The sequence below is a fragment of the Ornithorhynchus anatinus genome, chromosome 7 (genome assembly GCF_004115215.2).
Source record: "Ornithorhynchus anatinus isolate Pmale09 chromosome 7, mOrnAna1.pri.v4, whole genome shotgun sequence".
Taxonomy (NCBI): domain Eukaryota; kingdom Metazoa; phylum Chordata; class Mammalia; order Monotremata; family Ornithorhynchidae; genus Ornithorhynchus; species Ornithorhynchus anatinus.
Window position 1 is genome coordinate 66225828 of NC_041734.1, and position 19623 is coordinate 66245450.

General features: G+C 52.6%; 1 protein-coding gene across 1 annotated transcript; it reads left to right on the top strand.

Annotated features, from left to right (window-relative positions):
* Positions 1-6599: 6599 nt before the first annotated feature.
* LOC100088292 (acidic mammalian chitinase-like) lies at positions 6600-19385 on the top strand. Its single transcript, XM_039912743.1, has 11 exons — positions 6600-6624; positions 6769-6855; positions 8432-8624; positions 10203-10259; positions 10530-10695; positions 11690-11814; positions 12145-12268; positions 13498-13680; positions 14317-14436; positions 16392-16527; positions 19082-19385. Exons 1-11 carry the CDS (start codon positions 6600-6602, stop codon positions 19309-19311), a joined length of 1446 nt encoding a protein of 481 aa, XP_039768677.1. The 3' UTR covers positions 19312-19385.
* The last annotated feature ends 238 nt before the right edge of the window (positions 19386-19623 follow it).

Below are 19623 nucleotides of genomic sequence, written 5' to 3' on the forward strand. Positions count from 1 at the left end.
GCGGGCAGAGATTATTCACATGTGGGAGCGGAAGCAATAATCAGGATAGAGCAGGCAGGAATACATGTACATGAGGACGAAACAGCTGAAAAAATAATTGAAGATATAAATATACCTAGGTACTACATAGGTACTCAGGAATAAAATCTGGTGGGGTAGAGACGTGGTCTTCTTACCCAATCTCCCAAGCGCGTAGTATAGTTCTCCGCCCAGGGGAAGGACTTGATAAATCCCATTGATCGATCGAAAATGTTAAGAGAGGGTTTAGGGTCTACCAACCCTATTTTATTGCACTCTCCCAATGAGTCCAGTGCTCTGCACACCGTGAGCACTCAGTAAATACCAATGATCGATCGATCGATGGGGATTAGTCGAGGAAGGGTATCTGAAGGGGACGTTTCTGTATTTGTTGCTGTTGTTAAGAGATTGGAGATTGCTCTGACCCGGCAGACTTTGAGGCCAGGGGGAGTCCCAGACCCGGGGAGCATCATGAATGAGGGGGCGGAGGCAGGAGAGTTGAAAGCGAGGTACAGTTAGAAGGGGACGGGCCTTGGGAGGAGCGAAGAGTGCAAGCTGGAGACGAGCTGATGAAGAGAGCTGATACGAAAGACGGCGACTGTACCGTACTAAACACTGGGAGAGTCAGATTGGACGTAATCCGTATCCCACGTGGGGCTCACGGTCTTGATCCCCAATTTACAGATGAGGCGGCCGAGGCCCGGAGAAGTGAACCGGCTTGCCCGAGGACACACGGCAGTCAAGTGGCGGAGCCGGGATTGGAACCTGGATCCCGACTCCCCTGCCTAAGCTCTATCCATTAGGCGACGCTGCTTCTCGGCAGAGTTCAACTGCGAGCCCCGTGTGGGACCTGATGATTTCGTACCTAATCCAGTGGTCAGTCTGGGGCTTGGCACATAGTAAGCACTTAACCAATACCACGGTGGTTATTAGTCAGTGAGAGGGAGGGTGGCAAGTCACTTAATTTCTCCGTGCCTCCATTCCCTCATCTGTGAAAAATGGGGATTAAGAGCGTGTGAGCCAATGTGTGAATAAGCAGATTCACTTGTTTCTATCCCAGCTCTTGGAACAATGCTTGGCACATAGTAAGCACTTAACAGGTATTCACTGAGCGCTTACGGTGTGTAAAGCACTGTTTTGGGAGAGTTCAATTCAACGGCAGACTTATTCCTGCCCACAATGACCTCGTGGTCTAAAGGGGGAGACAGACACTAAATAAATAGATAAAAAATAATCATCTACTTGTTTAATAAATAATAATTGTGGTCTCTGTTAAGCGCTTACTATGTGCCAAGCAATGTTCTAAGCAATGGGGTAGAGACAAGTCAGGTTGGACACAATCCTTGTCCCACAAGGGACTCACCGTCTTAATCCCCATTTTACAGATGAGGCAACCGAGGCACAGAGAAGTGAAGTGATCCGCCCAAGGACACACAGACAAGTGTCGGAGCTGGGATTAGAACTTCCGACTCCCAGGCCCTTGCTCTATCCACTACGCCATAGCGCTTCCCAAACATAATATACTACTATTATCATTTAGAGCAAGACTCTCGGTTCTCCCATTCGTGGGTTGTCAGTTCCCGAGCCCATCGGTCACGGTTCCCTCAGCCAGCTCCGGGGGCCGGGGCAGTGTACCAGAACCGCATTGTTTCCCCCAGGCGCTCTGCCCGAGGGCCCGCCGCTGCCGCCCCCGCCCGGCAGGAAGACCTCCCCCCCTCCCGGCTCCGGCCACCCACCGGGCCCGGGCCGCCGGGCCCGTGCCAGCCCGGTGCCGGACCTCTTCGGACGCCAGGGGATTGTGCCGCGCCGACCGGTGAGTGGGGGCCGCGGGCTGAGCCAGGGGAACGGAATGTGCCCGCGGAGGCCGGAGGGGGCCTCCGCACCATGTTCCGCGCCCTTTGAAGTGGAAAGGCAACTTCCCGTGGAAAGGTGCGGACCGACCCGAGGGCCAGAGAAGAAAACCCACCGGACAGAGGGCCTCCCCGGCAACTGGTTCCTCCCGGAAAATGCTCACTCCGCTCCTCTCGTGGCAGCCTAGCCTCTATCCCCTTCTCATCTCTCCCTCCACCCTGCCCACGGACTCCCTCAGGCCTGGCGCGCCCTTCTCCTTCGCATCCGGCAGACCGCCGCTCTCCCCTCCCTCGAAGCCCTCCTAGAAAATCACACCACCTTCGAGAAGCCTTCCGCCTCGGCTTTTGATTTCCCTAGTCACCTGTCCCTCCGCGTCGCCTGTGCACCTGGCTGTGCAGAACGCTGTTCTAAGCGCTTGGGAGAGTTCGATATAACAGAGTCGGTAGACACGTTCGATGCCCGCAAGGAGCTTACAGTCTAGAGGGGGAGGCAGACAATATAAATGATTTATCATATACAGTTTATAGGTATGGACATATGAACCTATGTACAAAGAAGCGTAACAGTGGAAAAGATTGCAGATCTGGTAGTCAGGGCCTGGGTTCTAATTCCCGCTCTGCCATTAGTCTACTGTCGACTTCTCTGTGCCTCAGTTACCTCATCTGGAAAAGGGAGATTAAGGCTGTGAGCCCCACGTGGGACAACCTGATTAATAATACCTACTCCAGCACTTAGACCGCTTCACGGCACGTAGTAAACGCTTAACAATACCATCATCATCATCGTAAGGACTTAACAAATAGCATAAAATAAGTTCTGTGGGACTGAGGGTAGGGCAAATGCCAATGCCCAACTGTCACAAATTCAAGTGCATAGATGATGCAGAAGGGGGAGAGAGCCAGGGGAAAAAGAGGGCTCAATCAGGGAAGGCCTCTAAGCGCTCCGGTACTCACCCGAACCCCATGGTACTTATGTGTATATCCATAATAATAATAACAAGTAATATAACGCTTACTGTATGCTAGGGACTGTGGTAAGTGCTGGGATGGATACAAGCAAATCAGTTTGGGCACGATGCCTGCCCCTCATGGGGCTCACAGTCATAATCCCCATTTTGCAGATGCGGTAACTGAGGCTCACAGAAGTGAAATGACTTGTCCAAGGTCACACAGCAGACAAGTGGCAGAGCTGGTATTAGAGCCCAGGTCCTTCTGACGCCCAGGCCTGTACTCTATCCATTAAGCCACGCTGCTTCTTCTTAGACTCTTGCCATTTCTCCTCTGTAATTTATTTTATGGTCTGTTTCCCACCGTAGATTATAAACTTCTGGTAGTCAGGGATTGGGTTCACTTGACTCTATTGTACTCTCTCAAGTACTCAGTACAATGCTCTGCACAAAGTAAGCACTCAATAAATACTACTGATCGGCTCCTCCACGCAGGGCCCCTCGCTGAGCCCCGGTCCTGCTGGCTTTGAAGCCCCCCGTGTGAACTTGGGGTCCCAACCTTTGGCTTGGAACTTCAGTCCCACCAACTACAGCCTGGGAGTCAGAAGGTCATGGGTTCTAACCCCGGCCCCGCCACTTGTCTGCTGTGTGATCTTGGGCAAGTCACTTCACTTCTCTGTGCCTCAGTTACCTCATCTGTAAAATGGGGACCGAAACTGAGCCCCACATGGGACAGGGACCAAGTCCAGTCCCATTTGCTTGTATCTAACCCCGGTGTTTAGTACGGTGCCCGGCACATACTAAGCACGTAACAAATACCATAATTATTATTATTATTATTATTACAGCTTTGCCTTCTAGTCCTCTTTCCAAAGAAGGGAGGGTTGAGGCCGTGACCCTTGAAATTCTAACCGCCCAGATTCTCAGCTACCGATGGGACAAATTAATCGGTCAATGGTATTTATTCGGCACTCGCTGTGGGCAGGACACTGTATTAGGTGCTCGGGAGAGTACGATACAACAGGGTTAGTAGACGTGCCCCCTGCCCACGAGGAGTTTAGGGTCTAGTTGGAGCGATAGACATTAAAATAAATTACAAATATGTACCTAAGTGCTGCGGGAATGAGGGTGGAGTGCACATCAAGTGCTTAAAGGGTTCAAATTCAAGTGGCAGGATGGTGACAAGAGGGGACGGAGGGCTGGGTTGGGGGAGGCCTCTTGGAGGAGATGTGATTTTAATACGACTCTGAAGATGGGGAGCGTGGTGGTCTTGTCATATACGAAGGGGGAGGGAGTTCCAGGCCGGAGGGAGGATGTGGGCAAGGGGTCGGTGGCGAGATAGACGAGATCAAGATACGGTGAGTAGGTGGGCGTTAGAGGAGAGAAGCGAGCGGGCTGGGTTGTAGTTAAAAATCAGCGAGGTAAGACGGGGGGGGGGTGAGGTGACGGAGGGCTTTAAAGCCAATGGCGAGAAGTTCCTGTTTTGACGAGGAGGCAGATGGGCAGTCACTGGAGGTCACTGAAGAGAGGGGAAACGTGGACTGCTCAGTTTTTTTTAATACAAACGATCCAGTTGGTAGAGTGAAGCATGAACTGGAGTGGGGAAAGACAGGAGGCGAGGGGGCCCGATGCAGCAGACAAGACCGGCAGGATAAGGGTAGGAGCGGTGTAGATGGAGAGGAGCGAGCCGATTTTAGCGATGGCAATCAAAGTAAAACTGGCAGGATTTGGAATTTGCTAGCCAGCGACGGTTTCTGAGCTGATCTGCCTGGCTGGGTCAACTCCATTTTGAAAGCAGTTTCACTTCACACAGAGGAGGCAAGACACTGAGAAACAGAAACGAACCGCAGTAAACGAAGAGTGTCGGAAGCTTTTTGAGCGGGAAAGGCCGTCTGGATAGGTCACCTCATTCGCAGCCCCTTTTTCCAAGGAAGGCGTCGGGGTTCCTGCCCAAGGAGATAGAGATCACTCCCGTTCTTAAAGCTTCCCAAGGAAATTATGATAATTGTAGTATTTGTTAAGTGCTTACTACATCCCAAGCACTTTACTATTACTACTGATAATAATAATTGTATTTTTAAGGGCTCACTATTCCAGGCACTATACGAAGCGCTGTGGGGGGAATACAAGCAAATCAAGTTGGACACGGTCCCTGTCCCACATCGGGCTCACGCTCTTAAAAATAATAACAATAGTAATAATAATTAATAATTAGGGTACTTGTTAAGCACTTACTATCTGTCAGGCACAGTTCTAAGCACTGGGGATGATACACGTTCATTCATTCATTCATTCAGTAGTATTTATTGAGCCCTTACTATGTGCAGAGCACTGTACTAAGCGCTTGGCATGTACAATTCGGCAACAGATAGAGACCATCCCTGCCCTGTAACGGGCTCACGGTCTAAACGGGGGAGACAGACAGCAAAACAAAACAGAACGAAACAAAACAGGTAGTCTGGCGTAGATATCATCAAGATAAATAAAATCATAGGTATACACACATCTTTAACAAAATAAAGAGAGTAATAACTAATGAGGTTGGACACAGTCCCTGTCGGACGTGGGGTTCACACTCTTATCCTCATTTTACAGATGAGGTAACTGAGGCCCAGAGATATTAAGTGACTTGCCCAAGGTCATACAGTAGACATGGGGCAGAGTGGGGATTAGAACCCAGATCCTTCTGACTTCCAGGCCCGTGCTCTATCCACTAAACCACGCTGCTTCCTCTTCATCTCCATTTTACAGATGAGGTCAATGAAGCCCAGAGAAGTGCTGTGACTTGCCCAAGATCACACAGCAGACAAGTAGCAGAATCGAGATTAGAATCTATGATCTTGTGACTCCCAGGCCCAAGCTCTACCCACTGGGCCAGGCGCTGGGGTAGATATTCATTCATTCAATCGTATTTATTGAGCGCTTACGGGGTGAAGAGCACTGTACCAAATGCTTGGAATGTACAATTTGGCAATAGTTAGAGACAATTCCTGCCCAACAACAGGTTCACAGTCTAAAAAGGGGAGACCGACAGCAAAACAAAACGAGTAGACAGGGAATGTCTATAAGGTATTCCAATATAAGGTATTCAGGACGGACACAGTTCCTGCCCCAGTCAGGGTTCACATTCTAAGCATAAGGGAGAACAGATATCGAATCCCCATTTTACAGAAGAGGAAACTGTTATGCCGAGACTTGCCCAGGGTTACGTATTGTTATATCGTACTCTCCCAAGAACTTAGTACAGTGCTCAGCACACTGTAAGTGCTCAATAAATACAATTGAATGAATGAATGAACAGCACATGGCAGAGCCGGGATTAGAACCCTGGGCCTCTGGCTCCCAGACCCCTGCTCTTTCCACTTCGCCACACTGCTTCTCAAGGAAAGCAGGCCCACGATCCCCTCCGGGACCCTGTCGGCGGGGGAGGCTTCCTTCCACCTAATCAAAGTCCTCATCTCTTCCTGCTCTGGTCCCTCAGGAGAGAGATGACCAACGTTGTTCCCATTCTCCCTCTAACCTTCCTGCTCAGACCTGAAGACAGTTATTAAGGCCAGGTAGGCCCCTCCTAAGCATCCTTCAGAATGGTCTCCCTGTCCGGGTCCTCGGGGGAAGGAGTCGGAGCAGAGAGCTTGAAGTCCTCCTTCCTGGGGTTTGCGTGACCGCCCTGGTTGCTGGGAAGGGCTCCCGAGGTGTGGGTGTGTAGATTCCCTCACGATAAGCTGGGCCTCGGCATATAAGGTGGCGCCGAGCCCTAGGGCTGCTAGACCGAGGGGAAGCCGAGATGGGGAGGACGCTACTCTGGGCCTGTGAGTCTCTCTCCGTCTCCTCTGGTCTGGGCCCTGGCCCGTGACCGGGGAGGATCCCCCCCATCTTGCAGCCCTCTCAGTCCCCAGGCCCTCACTCGGGAGTATTTTAAGGTCCAAACTGAAGAGGTTCCGGTTTCTGGAGAGCCCCGGGCCCAGAACCCAGACCCTGCCAGGGTTCAGAAAGTCTCATTTCATTTGCAGGCCTCCTTCTCTGGCTGCAGTCACCAAAGGGTGAGTGTCTCCCCCACTTCCCACCTCACGCCTCTCTGTCCGGGAGCTGGACGTTGAAAACCCGTCACTCTCTCCCGCCCGTCTGTCTGTCTCCCTGGCCCAGGGATTGATTTGAGCTTGGACATAGGCCTTGCTTCACCCCTGGAATTCTTGGAATTGAAACCGCCCCTCTGTCGACCTTGTGACTGGCTGGGGCCGGTTGGGTGGTGGGTTGGGTAATCCCAGGGAGTGCTTTAACTCAAAATGCCCTCCCCGCCCTCCCTCCTCTCCCAAATTGGGGGTTTGTAATACCCCCAGAGGTAGGACAGAGTGAGGCAGAATCATTTCTCCTTTTTCTGGAGTGACTCTGGCAACACTACTTGCCTCGAGCGGCCCCAAGAGGGTACTGGGAGACGACAGATGGTTTTTTTTATATATAACAAATACCATAAAAACAAAAAAAACCCAGAGGAAATCCGTGGAGCACCTGCCCTGTCCCCACCTGCTTTCTTCTGGGGGTGAACGAGAGCACCCCCAACCCCCGCAAACTGGTCACCGGTGTTGGGACGTTGGCCGGCCACTTCGGATACCTCTGCCTAAAAGCCTATCCCAGCCAGGTCTGATGAGGGGATCCTGGGATTCCATGAGGAGAGGTTGAATTCCTTCCAGCTTCTCTGGAGCTTGACTCCGTGGAGGAGCGGAAAATAATCGCTGTGGGATTTGGTAAGTGCTCTCTGTGTACCGATCAGTCGGTCGGTGGTATTTATTAAGTACTTACTGTGTGCAGTGCACGGTACTGAGCACCTGGGAGAGTAGGACGTAACAGAGTTGGTAGATACGATCCCTGCCCACGGTGAATCTAGGAGGGGAGGCAGACTTGAGTATAAATAAATAAACATCGAATATATAGATAAGTGCTGTGGGGCTGAGGGAGCGGTGAATGAAGGGTTGGTATACAAGTGCAAGGGGGGGGGGGCGCAGAAGGGAATAGGAGAAGAGGAAATGAGGGTTTAATCAGGGAAGGCCTCTTGGAGGTGTGCTTTTAATAAGGCTCTTGGGGGACATGTAACAAGTGAGCACTGGGATAGCCACTTGTCAGCTGTGGGACTTCGGGCAAGTCACTTAACTTCTCTGTGCCTCGGTTACCTCATCTGGAAAATGGGGCTCAGGATCGTGAGCCCCACGTGGGACAACCTGAGCACCTTGTATCTGCGCCGGTGCTTAGAACATTGCCTGGCACATAGGAAGCGCTTAACGAATATTGTGGTTATTATTGTTATTACTACAATCCTGACAAACGCAGTCCCTGCCCCACGTGGGTCTCACAGTCCAAGGGGGAGGGAGAACGGGTATTGTATTCCCATTTTACAGAGGAGGAAACTGAGACTCAGAGAAGTGATGGGATTAGCCCGAGGTCACAGGCAAATGGTAGAGTGGGATTAAAACTAAGTTTGCTGCGGACGGGGAATGTGTCTGTTTATTGTTAGGTCGTACTCTCCCGACCGCTTACGGCAATGCTTTGAGTAAGGGCTCAGTAAATACTATTGAATGAATAAATGAATCCCCTGCAGCCGTGCCCTCTGCTCTCCTCTCTCAGCTACTGCCTTCAAGCTGGTGTGCTACATCTCCAATTTGGCCCAGCACCGACCCGATCCCGTCACTTTCTTCCCTGAAGACGTGGACACCCACCTGTGCACGCACTTGATCTTCGCCGGACCGGTGCTCAAGGGAAACGAGCTTGTCTCCCCCGAGTGGACCGGGGATATTCAGATCCAGGCCTTGAAGGAGCGGTCAGTGGGAGGGCCCGGAGGGGTCACTTGGACCAGGGAAACATCTTGGGAAAGGCATCTGTTGGACTCTCCCAAGAACCCTGAGAAGCAGCGTGGCTAAGTGGATAGAACACGAACCTGGGAGTCAGAGGGACCTGGGTTCTAATCCCCACTTCACTCGTGTCTGCTCTGTGACCTTAGGCAAGACACTTCACTTCTCTGAGCCTCAGTTACCTCATCTGTAAAATGGGGATTAAGAGTGCAAACCCAATGTGGGACAGGGACTGTGTCCATCCTAATTAACTTGTATCTACCCCAGTGCTTAGAACAGTGCTTGACACACAGTAAGCGCTTAACAAATAGTATAATAATAATAATTATTAATGCAGTGCCCCGCCTGCCATAACAGGGAGTAAACACCATTGCTGGTTCGATTGATTTTTCCAAACGGCAGAAGAGCTGTCAGCTCCATATCCCAGGATCTTGAAATTCCTCCACTCTTACAGGAAAGCCTGGGGGAGAGCGGTGTAGGGATTTCCCTGGGCGGTTCTGGGGGGCCGGGGACCTCGACTGCTGTCCGAGGCCCCAGGAGGTGTGCGGTGATCAGATCGTGACGGGGGTCTCTTCCCCGGATTCTCAGACTGGAGAAATCGGAACCCAGAACGTGGCCTAGTGGAAATAACACAGGTCTGGGAGTCAGGGGCACTGGATTCTAATCCCTGCTCTGCCGCTTGCCTGCTGTGTGGCCTTGGAGAGTCACTGAATTTCTCTGGGCCTATTTCCCCCTCTGTAAAATGGGGATGCAGGACCTATTTTTTTGTTTTTTGCCAATGGTATTCGTTAAGCACTTAGTATGTATCAAACACCGTTCTAAGCGCTGGGGTAGGTACATGTTCATTAGGTTGAACAAAGTCCCTCTCCCACCTGGGGCTCACAGTCTAAGTAGAAGGGAGAACAGGTATTAAATCCCCATTTTAGAGTTGAAGAAACTGAGGCACAGGGAAGATAAGGGATTTACCCAAGGGCACACAGCAAGCAATTGGCAGAGCTGGGATTAGAGTCCGGGTCTTTCTGACTTCCAGGCCTGTGCTTTTTAATAGTAATAAGGGTGGTATTCGTTAAGCACTTACTATGTTCAAAGCACTGTTCTAAACTCTGGGGGGGATTCAAGGTGATTAGGTTGTTCCAGGTGGGGCTCACAGTTTTAATCCCCATTTTACAGAGGCGGTAACTGAGGCACAGAGCAGTTAAGTGACTCGCCCCAAGTCACACAGCCGGCAAGCGGCGGAGCCGGGATTAGAACCCACGACCTCTGACTCCCAAGCCCGGGCTCTTTCCACCGAGCCACGCTGCTTTTTCCCCACTAGGCCACACTGCTTCTCCCTCCCTCTTAGACTGTGAGCCCCCTGTGCGACAGGGACTCTGTCCCGAGCGATTATCTTGTATTTACCCTAATGCCCAGCTCCGTGTTTGTTACGTTGTAAGCATTCAAAAATGCCACCATCATTATTAGTAAAAGACGGGAGGGTCTGGGGTTCTGCTGATGGGGGTAACAGCCCTTTCTCCCGGCCGTCCTCTCCCTGTCCCTCCTGGACACAGGAACAAGAAGCTGATCATGCTGTTGTCCGTAGGAGGGTGGAATGCCGGCATCCGAATGTGAGACGGACACCTCCCCGGGCCCGAGGGTTGACATATGTCCGGGAGGGTCGGGGTGGGGAGGAGGGTGGTGAGGGCCCGGACAGGGAGGGTGGGCGGCCGGGTGGGACCAGTTAGGGAGAAGGATGTCCGGGGCGGGACGGGCTAGGGTGGACTGGGGTGGCCTCTTTGAGATTCTGCGGGATCCCCGCCGGGAGGGAGCTTGTCGAGGGGCTCTGAGTCTCCAGACGGGGGGTATCTGAAACCCGGGCTGGGGCGCCCCAACTCCAGGTTCACCCTCATGGTGAAGTCCTCGGCCAACCGGAAGATCTTCGTCGACTCCGTGATCGAGCGCCTCCGCCAGCACGGGTTTGACGGGATTGACTTGGACTTCGAGTTCCCGGGGTCCCGGGGGAGCCCCCCCGAAGACAAGGAGCGCTTCACCAGACTGATTGAGGTGAGCCGTCGACGGCCGGCGAGAGCCGGAGAGGCGAGGAAATGTTGGGAGAGTCTACCTGCTCGCTCGTCTGTCTGCCCACCCGCTCCCTCTCCCTGTCTGTCCACCAGCTCTCTCTGCCCATCTCTCTGTCCATCTGCCCCTCTAGCCGTCTGTGTCCACCTGCTCCCTGAGACGGGGTTCATTCATTTATTCATTCATTCAATTGTGTTTATTGAGCGCTTACTGTGTGCAGAGCACGGTACTAAGCGCTTGGATAGTACAATTCAGCAATAGAGGCAATTCCTGCCCACACCGGGCTTACAGTTTAGAAGGGGGGAGACAGACATCAAAACAAGTGAACAGGCACTGATATAAATAAATAGAATTATAGATATGTACACAGATGCATAAGTGCTGTGGGGCGGGGAGAGGGGGTAGAGAAAAGGGGGTGAGTTAGGGTGATGCGGAGGGGAGGAGGAGCTGAGGAGAAGGGGGATTTAGTCTGAGAAGACCTCTTGGAGGAGTTGAGCCTTCGGTAAGGCTTTGTAGGGGGGAAGAGTGACCGTTTGGCGGTTGTGAGGAGGGAGGGCGTTCCGGGCCACAGGTGGGACGTGGGCCAGGGGTCGACGGCGGGACAGGCGAGATCGAGGCCCAGGGAGGAGGTGAGCGGTGACAGAGGAGCAGAGTGTGCGGGCTGGGCTGGAGAAGGAGAGAAGGAGAGAAGGGAGGTGAGGTAGGAGGGGGCAAGGGGATGGAGAGCTTTGAAGCCAATAGTGAGGAGTTTTGGCTTCATGCGAAGGTTGACAGGCAACCACCGGAGGTTTTCGAGGAGGGGGGTGACATGCCCAGGACGTTTCTGTAGAAAGATAATCTGAGCAGCAGAGTGAAATATGGACTGAAGTGGGGCAAGATCCCCCCTCCATTCATGTCTGCCCTGTCTGTCTTGTTTGCTGGGCTGACTGCCTGCCCCTCTCCACTCTCCCTCTCTCTCTCTCTCTCTTTCTATCTCTAGGAAATGCTGGCTGCTTTTGAAGCTGAGGCTGAGGCCAAGGGCACCTCCAGGCTGTTGATCACAGCAACCGTGTCTGCTCGCAAAGAGCCCATCGATGCCGGTTACGAGATCCCTAAGATTGCGCCGTGAGTGGAGCAGTTTCCCCTTCGGGCTTCTCCTCCGGGTGGACGTGCAGTCACACACCTGGGGAGGGCCCAGCTCGTGCCGCCCCCGGCCGCCCCGGCCCTTTCCCCAGCTCGGTCTGCCCCCCGCCCTTTCCCCATCCCGAGGAGGGACACCGGGACTGAATGAGCCAAGTCTGCCCCGCCTTGCCCCAGCCCCAGCTGCAGGGTGGGCTGAGCCGGGCCAGGGGACAGCGTCCATCCAGGCGGGCTCTGTGGCCTGAGGGAGCTCGCCCAACGCGGGGGGGGGAGAGGTGTTTCCCCACTGCTGCCCCGCTGTCTCCTGGCCCCCAGGCTTCTCGACTTCATCAACGTGCTGACCTTCCACTTCCACGGAGGCGGGGACGGCTTCGCAGGCCACCACAGCGCGCTCCATCAGGGCTCCATGGACCGAGGGCATTTCAGTTACTTCAACTGCGTAAGCCGAGGGGCACCAAGAAATAATAGTAATGATGATAATGCCAGTATTTGTGGTTATCATTATTATTATAACATATCATTATATGCTATATGTTATAATAATAATAATGACATCTGTTAAGCATTTACTAGGTGCCACCTACTGTTTTAAGCACCGGGGTAGATAAAAGCTTATTAGTTTGGATTTGTATGGGCCCGGAACCTATCTCCTAATTCTGTTGCATCATACTCTCCCAAGTGCTTAGTACAGTGCTCTGCCCATAGTCAGCACTCAAAAAATGCCATCGATCGATTGATTGACACAGTCCCTCTCGCACATGGGCCTTCCCAGACTAAGCCCCACTTCTCCTCATCTCCCACTCCCTTCTGCTTCGCCCTGACTTGCTCCCTTCGCTCTTCCCCGTGCCCAGCCCCACAGCACTTATATCCACATCTGTCATTTTATTTATTTATATCGATGTCTGTCTCCCCACCTCTAGACTGAAAGCTCACCGCGGGCAGGAAGTATCACCGTTTATTACTGTGTTGTACTTCTCCAAGCGCTCAGTATAGTGCTCTGCACACGGTAAACGTTCAATAAATATCATCGAATGAATGAATGGAGTTCGCAGTCTAGGTAGGAAGGAGTAAGATTAAATCCCTACTTTCAAAGATGAGAAAACGGAGGCAAAGAGAAGTGAAGTGACTTGTCCAAGGTCACACGGCAGATACGTGATAGAGCCAGGTTTAGACTTGAGGTCCTCTGACTCTCGGGCCCGTGCTCTTTCCACTAGACCACACTGCTTCTCGGTTTAGCGTAAGTGCTTACAATATGGCAAGCACGGTGCTGAGCACCGAGGTAGATAGAATGCAATCAGCTCAGAGAAAATCCCTGCCCCACATGGGGCTCTCGGTCTAAGAGGTCAGAAGAAGCACCTGAGCTTCATTTTGTAGATGAGGCAATTGAGCCGTAGAAAGGTGCGAGCTCCTTGCGGGCAGGGAACGAGTCTCTTGATGGTTGTACTATACTCTCTCAAGCACTCAGTACAGTGTTCTGCACCCGGTAAGTGCTCAATAAATACGACGGTGAATGAATGAACGAAATGACGTGTCCCAGGTCACAATGAATGCCAGTAGCGGAGCTGGAACTGGAACGCGGGACTCCCAGTCCGGAGCCCTTTCCTCTAGGCCGCTCCCGGGAGCCGTGAGGCGGCCGACCCGCGACACCCCGCCATTCTGTTTCTGCAGGAGTTCGCCATGAAATACTGGAGGGACGGCGGGGCCCCGGCCGAGAAGCTGGTCATGGGCCTCCCTGCCTTCGGCAACGCCATCAGGCTGACCAGCTCCGACACGGGCATCGGCGCGCCTGCCGTCTGGACCCAGAGTCTGGGCCCGTACACCCGGAATGCGAATTACCGGGCCTACTATGAGGTGGTGGCCGCAGCCGCTGCGGCCGTCGGGGACCGCTTGCAGAGGGAGGGGAGGTGATGGGGGAGGAGCAGGCCCGCACGAGGACCTCGGGGTGGGGTGGGAAATTGGGGAGCAGCCCCGGCTCCTCATCCCTGAGTTGGCCTGGGATCTGTGCAAGGGCTGGGAAGGGCACGGGAGCTAGGGGAGCAGTCGGCTACTGGTCGGGGAAGGGGCGGTTGTGAAACTTTCCCAGAGGCTGGAAATATCTAGCTCCCCCACAACAAGCACAGCGTGGCCTAGAGGCAAGAGCCCGGGCTTGGAAGCCAGAGGACGTGGGTTCTAATCCCAGCTCTGCCAGTTGTCTGCTGTGTGACCTTGGGCGAGCCGCTTCGCTCCTCTGTGCCTCATTACCTCATCTGGAAAACGGCGCTAAAGACTGTTAGCGCCTCGTGGGACAACCTGATTATCTCCTATCTACTCCAGTGCTTAGAACAGTGTAAAGCACGTGGTACGCGCTTACCAAATGCCATCATTATTATTATTAACAGACACCAGGTGGCAGCCGGAGAAGGGGCTCTTCGGCAGGGACAGATTTTGCGCGACCAACGGAACGTTCCCCGGTTTCTCTGACCGGCTGTCTGTCCCGTCGCCCGTCAGGTTTGCATGTTCATCAAGCACGGCTCCACCGTCGAGTGGATCGAAGACCAGAAGGTGCCGTACGCCTACAAGGGGGACGAGTGGATTGGGTTTGACAGCCCCAAGAGTTTCGCCTACAAAGTAAGAGTTTCTGGATGGGGTGACAGCCAAAACCCTGCCAGCCAGGAGACCTGCTTTCTCTGGCTAGGGGGGGTCTTGATTTCAGAGAAGGTAAGGGCAGATGCCAGGGGGGAGGCATTGCCAGCCAGAAGACCTCTGAATGGACTTGAGAGCCACCTAATGTCCTAAAAAGCTGACCCCCCCCAAGCTATCCAGAGGGTCAGGTCAAGAGGAACTGGCACCCCGTTGGGGTCAGTTTGGGCTCCCCTGGCCTGGGACCATTTTTTGTTATTTTTTTCCACTTTTTTTTTTAAGCACCTACTATGTGCCAGGCACTGTACTAAGCATAGGGATAGACACAGTATAATCAGATTGGACATGGTCCGGTTGACAAAGGAAGGAGAGCAGTGGTATCCGGTGATGATTGAGGTATTTGTTAAGTGCATTATAATAATAATAATGATAACAATAAATGTGGTATTTTTTAAGTGCTTACTATGTACCAAACACTGTAGTAAACGCTGGGGTGGATACAAGTGAATCGGATTGGATACAGGCCCTGTCTCGCGTGGGGCTCACAATCTCAATCCCCATTTTACAGATGAGGTAACTGGGGAACAGAAAAGTGAGGTAACTTGCCCGAGGTCACACAGCAGACTAGTGGCAGAGTCAGGATTAGAACTCATGACCTTCTGACTACCAGGCCTGTGCTCTCTCCACTACACCACGCTGCTGATTATGTATCCAGCCCCGTGCTAAGCTCTGGGGTAGATACAGCATAAGTAAATCAGCCTCAGGATCCTAAATGGGGAGCCCACCCTTGGGGATGGAGAACAGGTATTTAATCCCCATTTTACAGATGAAGAAACTAAGGCACAGAGAAGTTAAATGACTTACCCAAGGTCCAACACCTGGCAAGGGGCAGCAAGCAATGAATGAATGGTAGTTACTGTGTGCAGAGCGCGGTACTCAGTGCTAAGTGTAGCGGCTGGGCTCGCCCAGACTAGCACGAAGGCATACCGTGCCCCGAGAAGTCTGCGGGACCTCAATGGGACAAGTCTCCGGAGCCCATAAAGACAGTCACATGTGGACTCCATCCCAGAGCCCACCCTGGGCACTCGAGGCTGGGTTTAGGCCCGGGGCGAGGGCCCCCCGTCTTCCCTCCGAGACCCTCCCCGCGTCTCCACCCCTCTGGGCTGAAAGATCGTCCTGGACAGGGAAAGTGTCTACCAACCCTTGTAGGATTCTATAGAGAAGCAGCGTGGCTTAGTGGAAAGAGCCCGGGCTTGGGAGTCAGAGGACGTGGGTTCTAATCCCGGCTCCGCCGCTTGTCACTGTGTGACCTTGGACAAGTCACTTAACTTCTCTGCGCTTCAGTTACCTCATCTGTAAAATGGGATGAAGACTGTGAGCCCCATGTGGGACAACCTGATTACTTTGTATCTACCCCAGTGCTTAAAACAGTGCTTGGCCCATAGTAAGTGCTTAACAAATACCAACATTATTGTTATTACCATCCCAAGTGCTTAGTACAGTGCTTTGCCCACAGTAAGCACTCAATAAATCCCACTGATTGAAGGGTCCAGGGGCACAGGGGAGGCTTAGACTAAGAGTCATTGGACAGTGGGAAGCGGCATGGGCTGGTGGCGAGAGCACGGGCTCGGGAGTTAGAGGATGTGGGTTCTAGTCCCAGCTCCTCTACTTGTCTGCTGTGTGCCCTTGGGCAAGTCACTTAACTTCTCTGTGCCTCAATTACCTCAGCTGGAAAATGGGGATTAAGACTGTGAGCTCCGTGTGGGACGGGGACTGTGTCCAACCTGATTAAGGTGTATCTACCCCAGTTTTTAGAACAGTGCTTGGCACATAGAAGCGCTTACCAAATACTATGATTATTTGTTAGGGTATTTGTGGAGGCCCAGGGAGCTGAGGGGAAGTGGCTTTAGGTCTTGGATGAGAGTTTGGTTGCTCTGCCGTAGGTGCAGTTCATAAAGGAGAACCAATTTGGAGGTGCCATGATCTGGCCCCTTGATATGGATGACTTCAAAGGCCAATTCTGCAGTCAAGGCCCTTTCCCGCTAACCAGCACTCTGTGGAGACTCCTTCAAGGCCAAGGTGAGAGGATGGAATGGATGGAAGAAATAACGAGGATGGACAACTCCAAACAACCTTGAAAACCAACCTTGATTCCCTTGGGGCTTCGAACCTTTCCCCCGCTCCCTATGCTAGTTGCAGAGGAATGGTAGTCCGGGGCCCGTGAGGAAGAAGGAGGGGATTTAAATCTAGCTAGACTTCAGCTGCCCCCACTCGGTCTTGGCTACGGGAGGAAAGGTCAAGCAGAGGCCTACCCTTTCCATTCCTAGCTTGGGCAGTGGCTAGCGAGTGGAAGGCCATCTGCTACAAGGCAAAACTCACCCGCATCGGGCAACAGCGGGATGGGAAAGAGTCGAGGGCAGAGACTCGAGTTTACTGCGCGGAAGGCCAAATGGTAAACCACTTCCAGATTTTTACCAAGAAAACTCTACAGATCCACTGCCAGCACGATCGCAGATGGAGAGTAGGGCGTTCTGGGAGAGATGTGTCCGTGGTGTCGCTATGGGTCGGACACAACTCGACGGCATAAGACAAGACTTCAGTTGGGTTTTTGCTTCCCAACCCTTTCGGTGCCCTCATGTGTGAGCTGGAAAAGTGTGCGGCCTTGACGTCCCTAATGTTATGAGAGTATCTGTCCAGCCCGAGGTTGCACTGGAAGAGGAATCCATAGCTCCGGGAGCGGATTGAGTGGTGTCCCAGAGAGACCCGTTCACTGTACTGATAGCCTGGGGGGAAGGAGTTAAAAAGATGCTTCCCAAACAGGCAGCATAACCTGAACTGGTCAGCGTGGCTTCCTCAGAAGAAGGGGAAAAAAAAATCCAAGGAACCTTGATAAATCAGAGAAATGTTTGAAATCAAGATAAAAGTGGTTGGAAGGTGCAAATCGAGGGATGAGACTCAACTCTAGAAGCACCCCATGATATAACCAGTTCCGTTTCTTGTGTCAGGAGGGATTCTGAGGAAATGAAGCAGGTGGAGGGTTTCTATGCCCCTTCCTATCTCCTATCTTTCTAGGAGATAGGAAGAGTTCAGCTGGGCCTGTTTCTACAGCCTGCACCTGAGATTAGGGAGAGGAGAAGTCTGAGGAGTCCCTAAATCTCAGCTTTAAAGCAATAGGGGAGTAGGAGAAAGGGAAAGAGAGAGCCAGAGGGAAGAAGCCAGAAAAGAGGCAGCACTAGGGGAAGAAACCCAAGAAGCAAGGCCTCAGGAACTGGAGCAGAGAGGTAGGAAAAGGAAGGAAACAGTAACTAATCAACTGCATTTACTGAGCACTTACTATATGCTGAGCACTGTTCTAAGAGCTTGGGAGAGCTCAATATAACAATACAACAAAGTTGGTAGACGCATTCCGTGCCCACAACGAGCTTACGGTCTAGAAGAAAAGACATAGTCCCTGTCCCACATAGGGACGGTCTTAATCCCCATTTTACAGATGAGGTAAGTGAGACAGTGAGAGGTTAAGTGACTCGCCCAAGACCGCACAGCAGTCAAGTGGCAGAGCCAGGATTAGAACCCAGGGTCTCTGACTCCCAAGCCCGTGCCCTATTCACTGGGCAACACTGCTTCTCTAGAAGCAGCAGTACCGAAGAACCTCTGAGGAGAGGGGGGAAACTCTGGCTTCCTCATGAGGCCTCAGGGGGATGACTGGTCATCCTCCCCCAGTTTAACGGCCCTTCAAACGCTTGCACTTGATTATTCAACCTCCTCAGCCACTTCCTGGGTCTGTTCTACTGTTCTTTTGTGCTCTCCCAAGCACCTAGTATAATTTGGAAAAGAAATCGGTGGCCTCCCTCGAATCCCCTCTACCCCACCTCGATACTGCTGCGTAAAGCTTGAGATCGATTCCCTGACAGCTGGCTGTTCTACTGGCTTGGCATGCCACCCTCCTCTAGACTGTAAGCTCTTTGTGGGCAGGGACTCTGTTATATTCTTAGATTGTACTCTCCCAAGCACTTAGCACAGTGGTCTGCACACATTAAGTGCTTAATAAATACAATCGACTGACTGATAGTAGTTTGTTTGGATTTTGGTTGCAAAGCTGGACCGGAGAACCATCTCTTCCTCTTAGTTTTGGATAGGTATGGGGGATCCTAGAAGGAATGGCCGCAGGAATCAATCAGTCAAACAGCGATACTTACAGAGTGCTTTACTCTGTGCGGAGCGCTGTACTAAGTGCCAGGGAGAGCACACAGAACAATAGAACAGGCCCAGAAAGTGGCTGAGAACATCTGATAACCAAGTCCAAGTGTTTGAAGGGCTGTTTAGCTGGGAGATGATTTCCAGTTGTCCCCCTGAGGGTGAACCAGGACTGAAGTTGAAGAAAGAAAAGGTTTTCTGGAGCCTGAGGGGAGAGAGGGAGTCCGGGAGAGGCTCCGGAGTTTGGAGGGTGGAGTCTGCCCCTGGAGAGCTGAAAGGAAAGAACGACCAGCCCTCCGCACCTGGTGGTTGAAGTCATCTGCCCTCCTGGAGGCAAGGGGCTGGTCCAGATGACCTGTCGAGACCTCTTGGGTGGATTTTATGTTTTCGGACCCATCTCCCGAGTCGTCCTTTTTTCTCATCTGTCCCTTTGTTTCAGAGGCTCCCCTGGTTAACGGCACGGCAGCCACCACACGGCCCCCTGGTTGGGAGCTGTTCTCTCCTCCAGGCAACACGTCCGCCACCCATTTTTGTGCCGGCAAAGGGGAAGGCGTATACCCGGATCCCAGATCCCTGCAGGGCTTGTATATTTGTGTTGAAAATGGGGGGTACGCCTTCTCCTGCATCCCCAGCCTGGCCTATGATGATGGTTGCAAATGTTGCAAATAGGCAGGCCCTTCTCTCTGGTGGACAGTGGAGAGAATAAAGGAGAAAGGAGCAGGAGTTGAGTGGTGAATGTTGGGTCTTGGGTGTGGTGTTTCACTGGACAGCGCAAAGGGCAGGAGGAGGACATGGTGAGGGGGGAGGGGGTCCGAGCTGGGGTCAGTGGGAAAGGGAGAGGTTGGGTGAGGGTCAGAAGATACCAGAAGAGAAGGGGGGTGACTAGGTTTCAGGCCTTCCCGCTGCTTAAAAACACCCCAACTGATGGGAATTTTATAAGTTCCTCTAGCTGTGGGGGTCTGGGCTGGGAGGCTAGTTTTG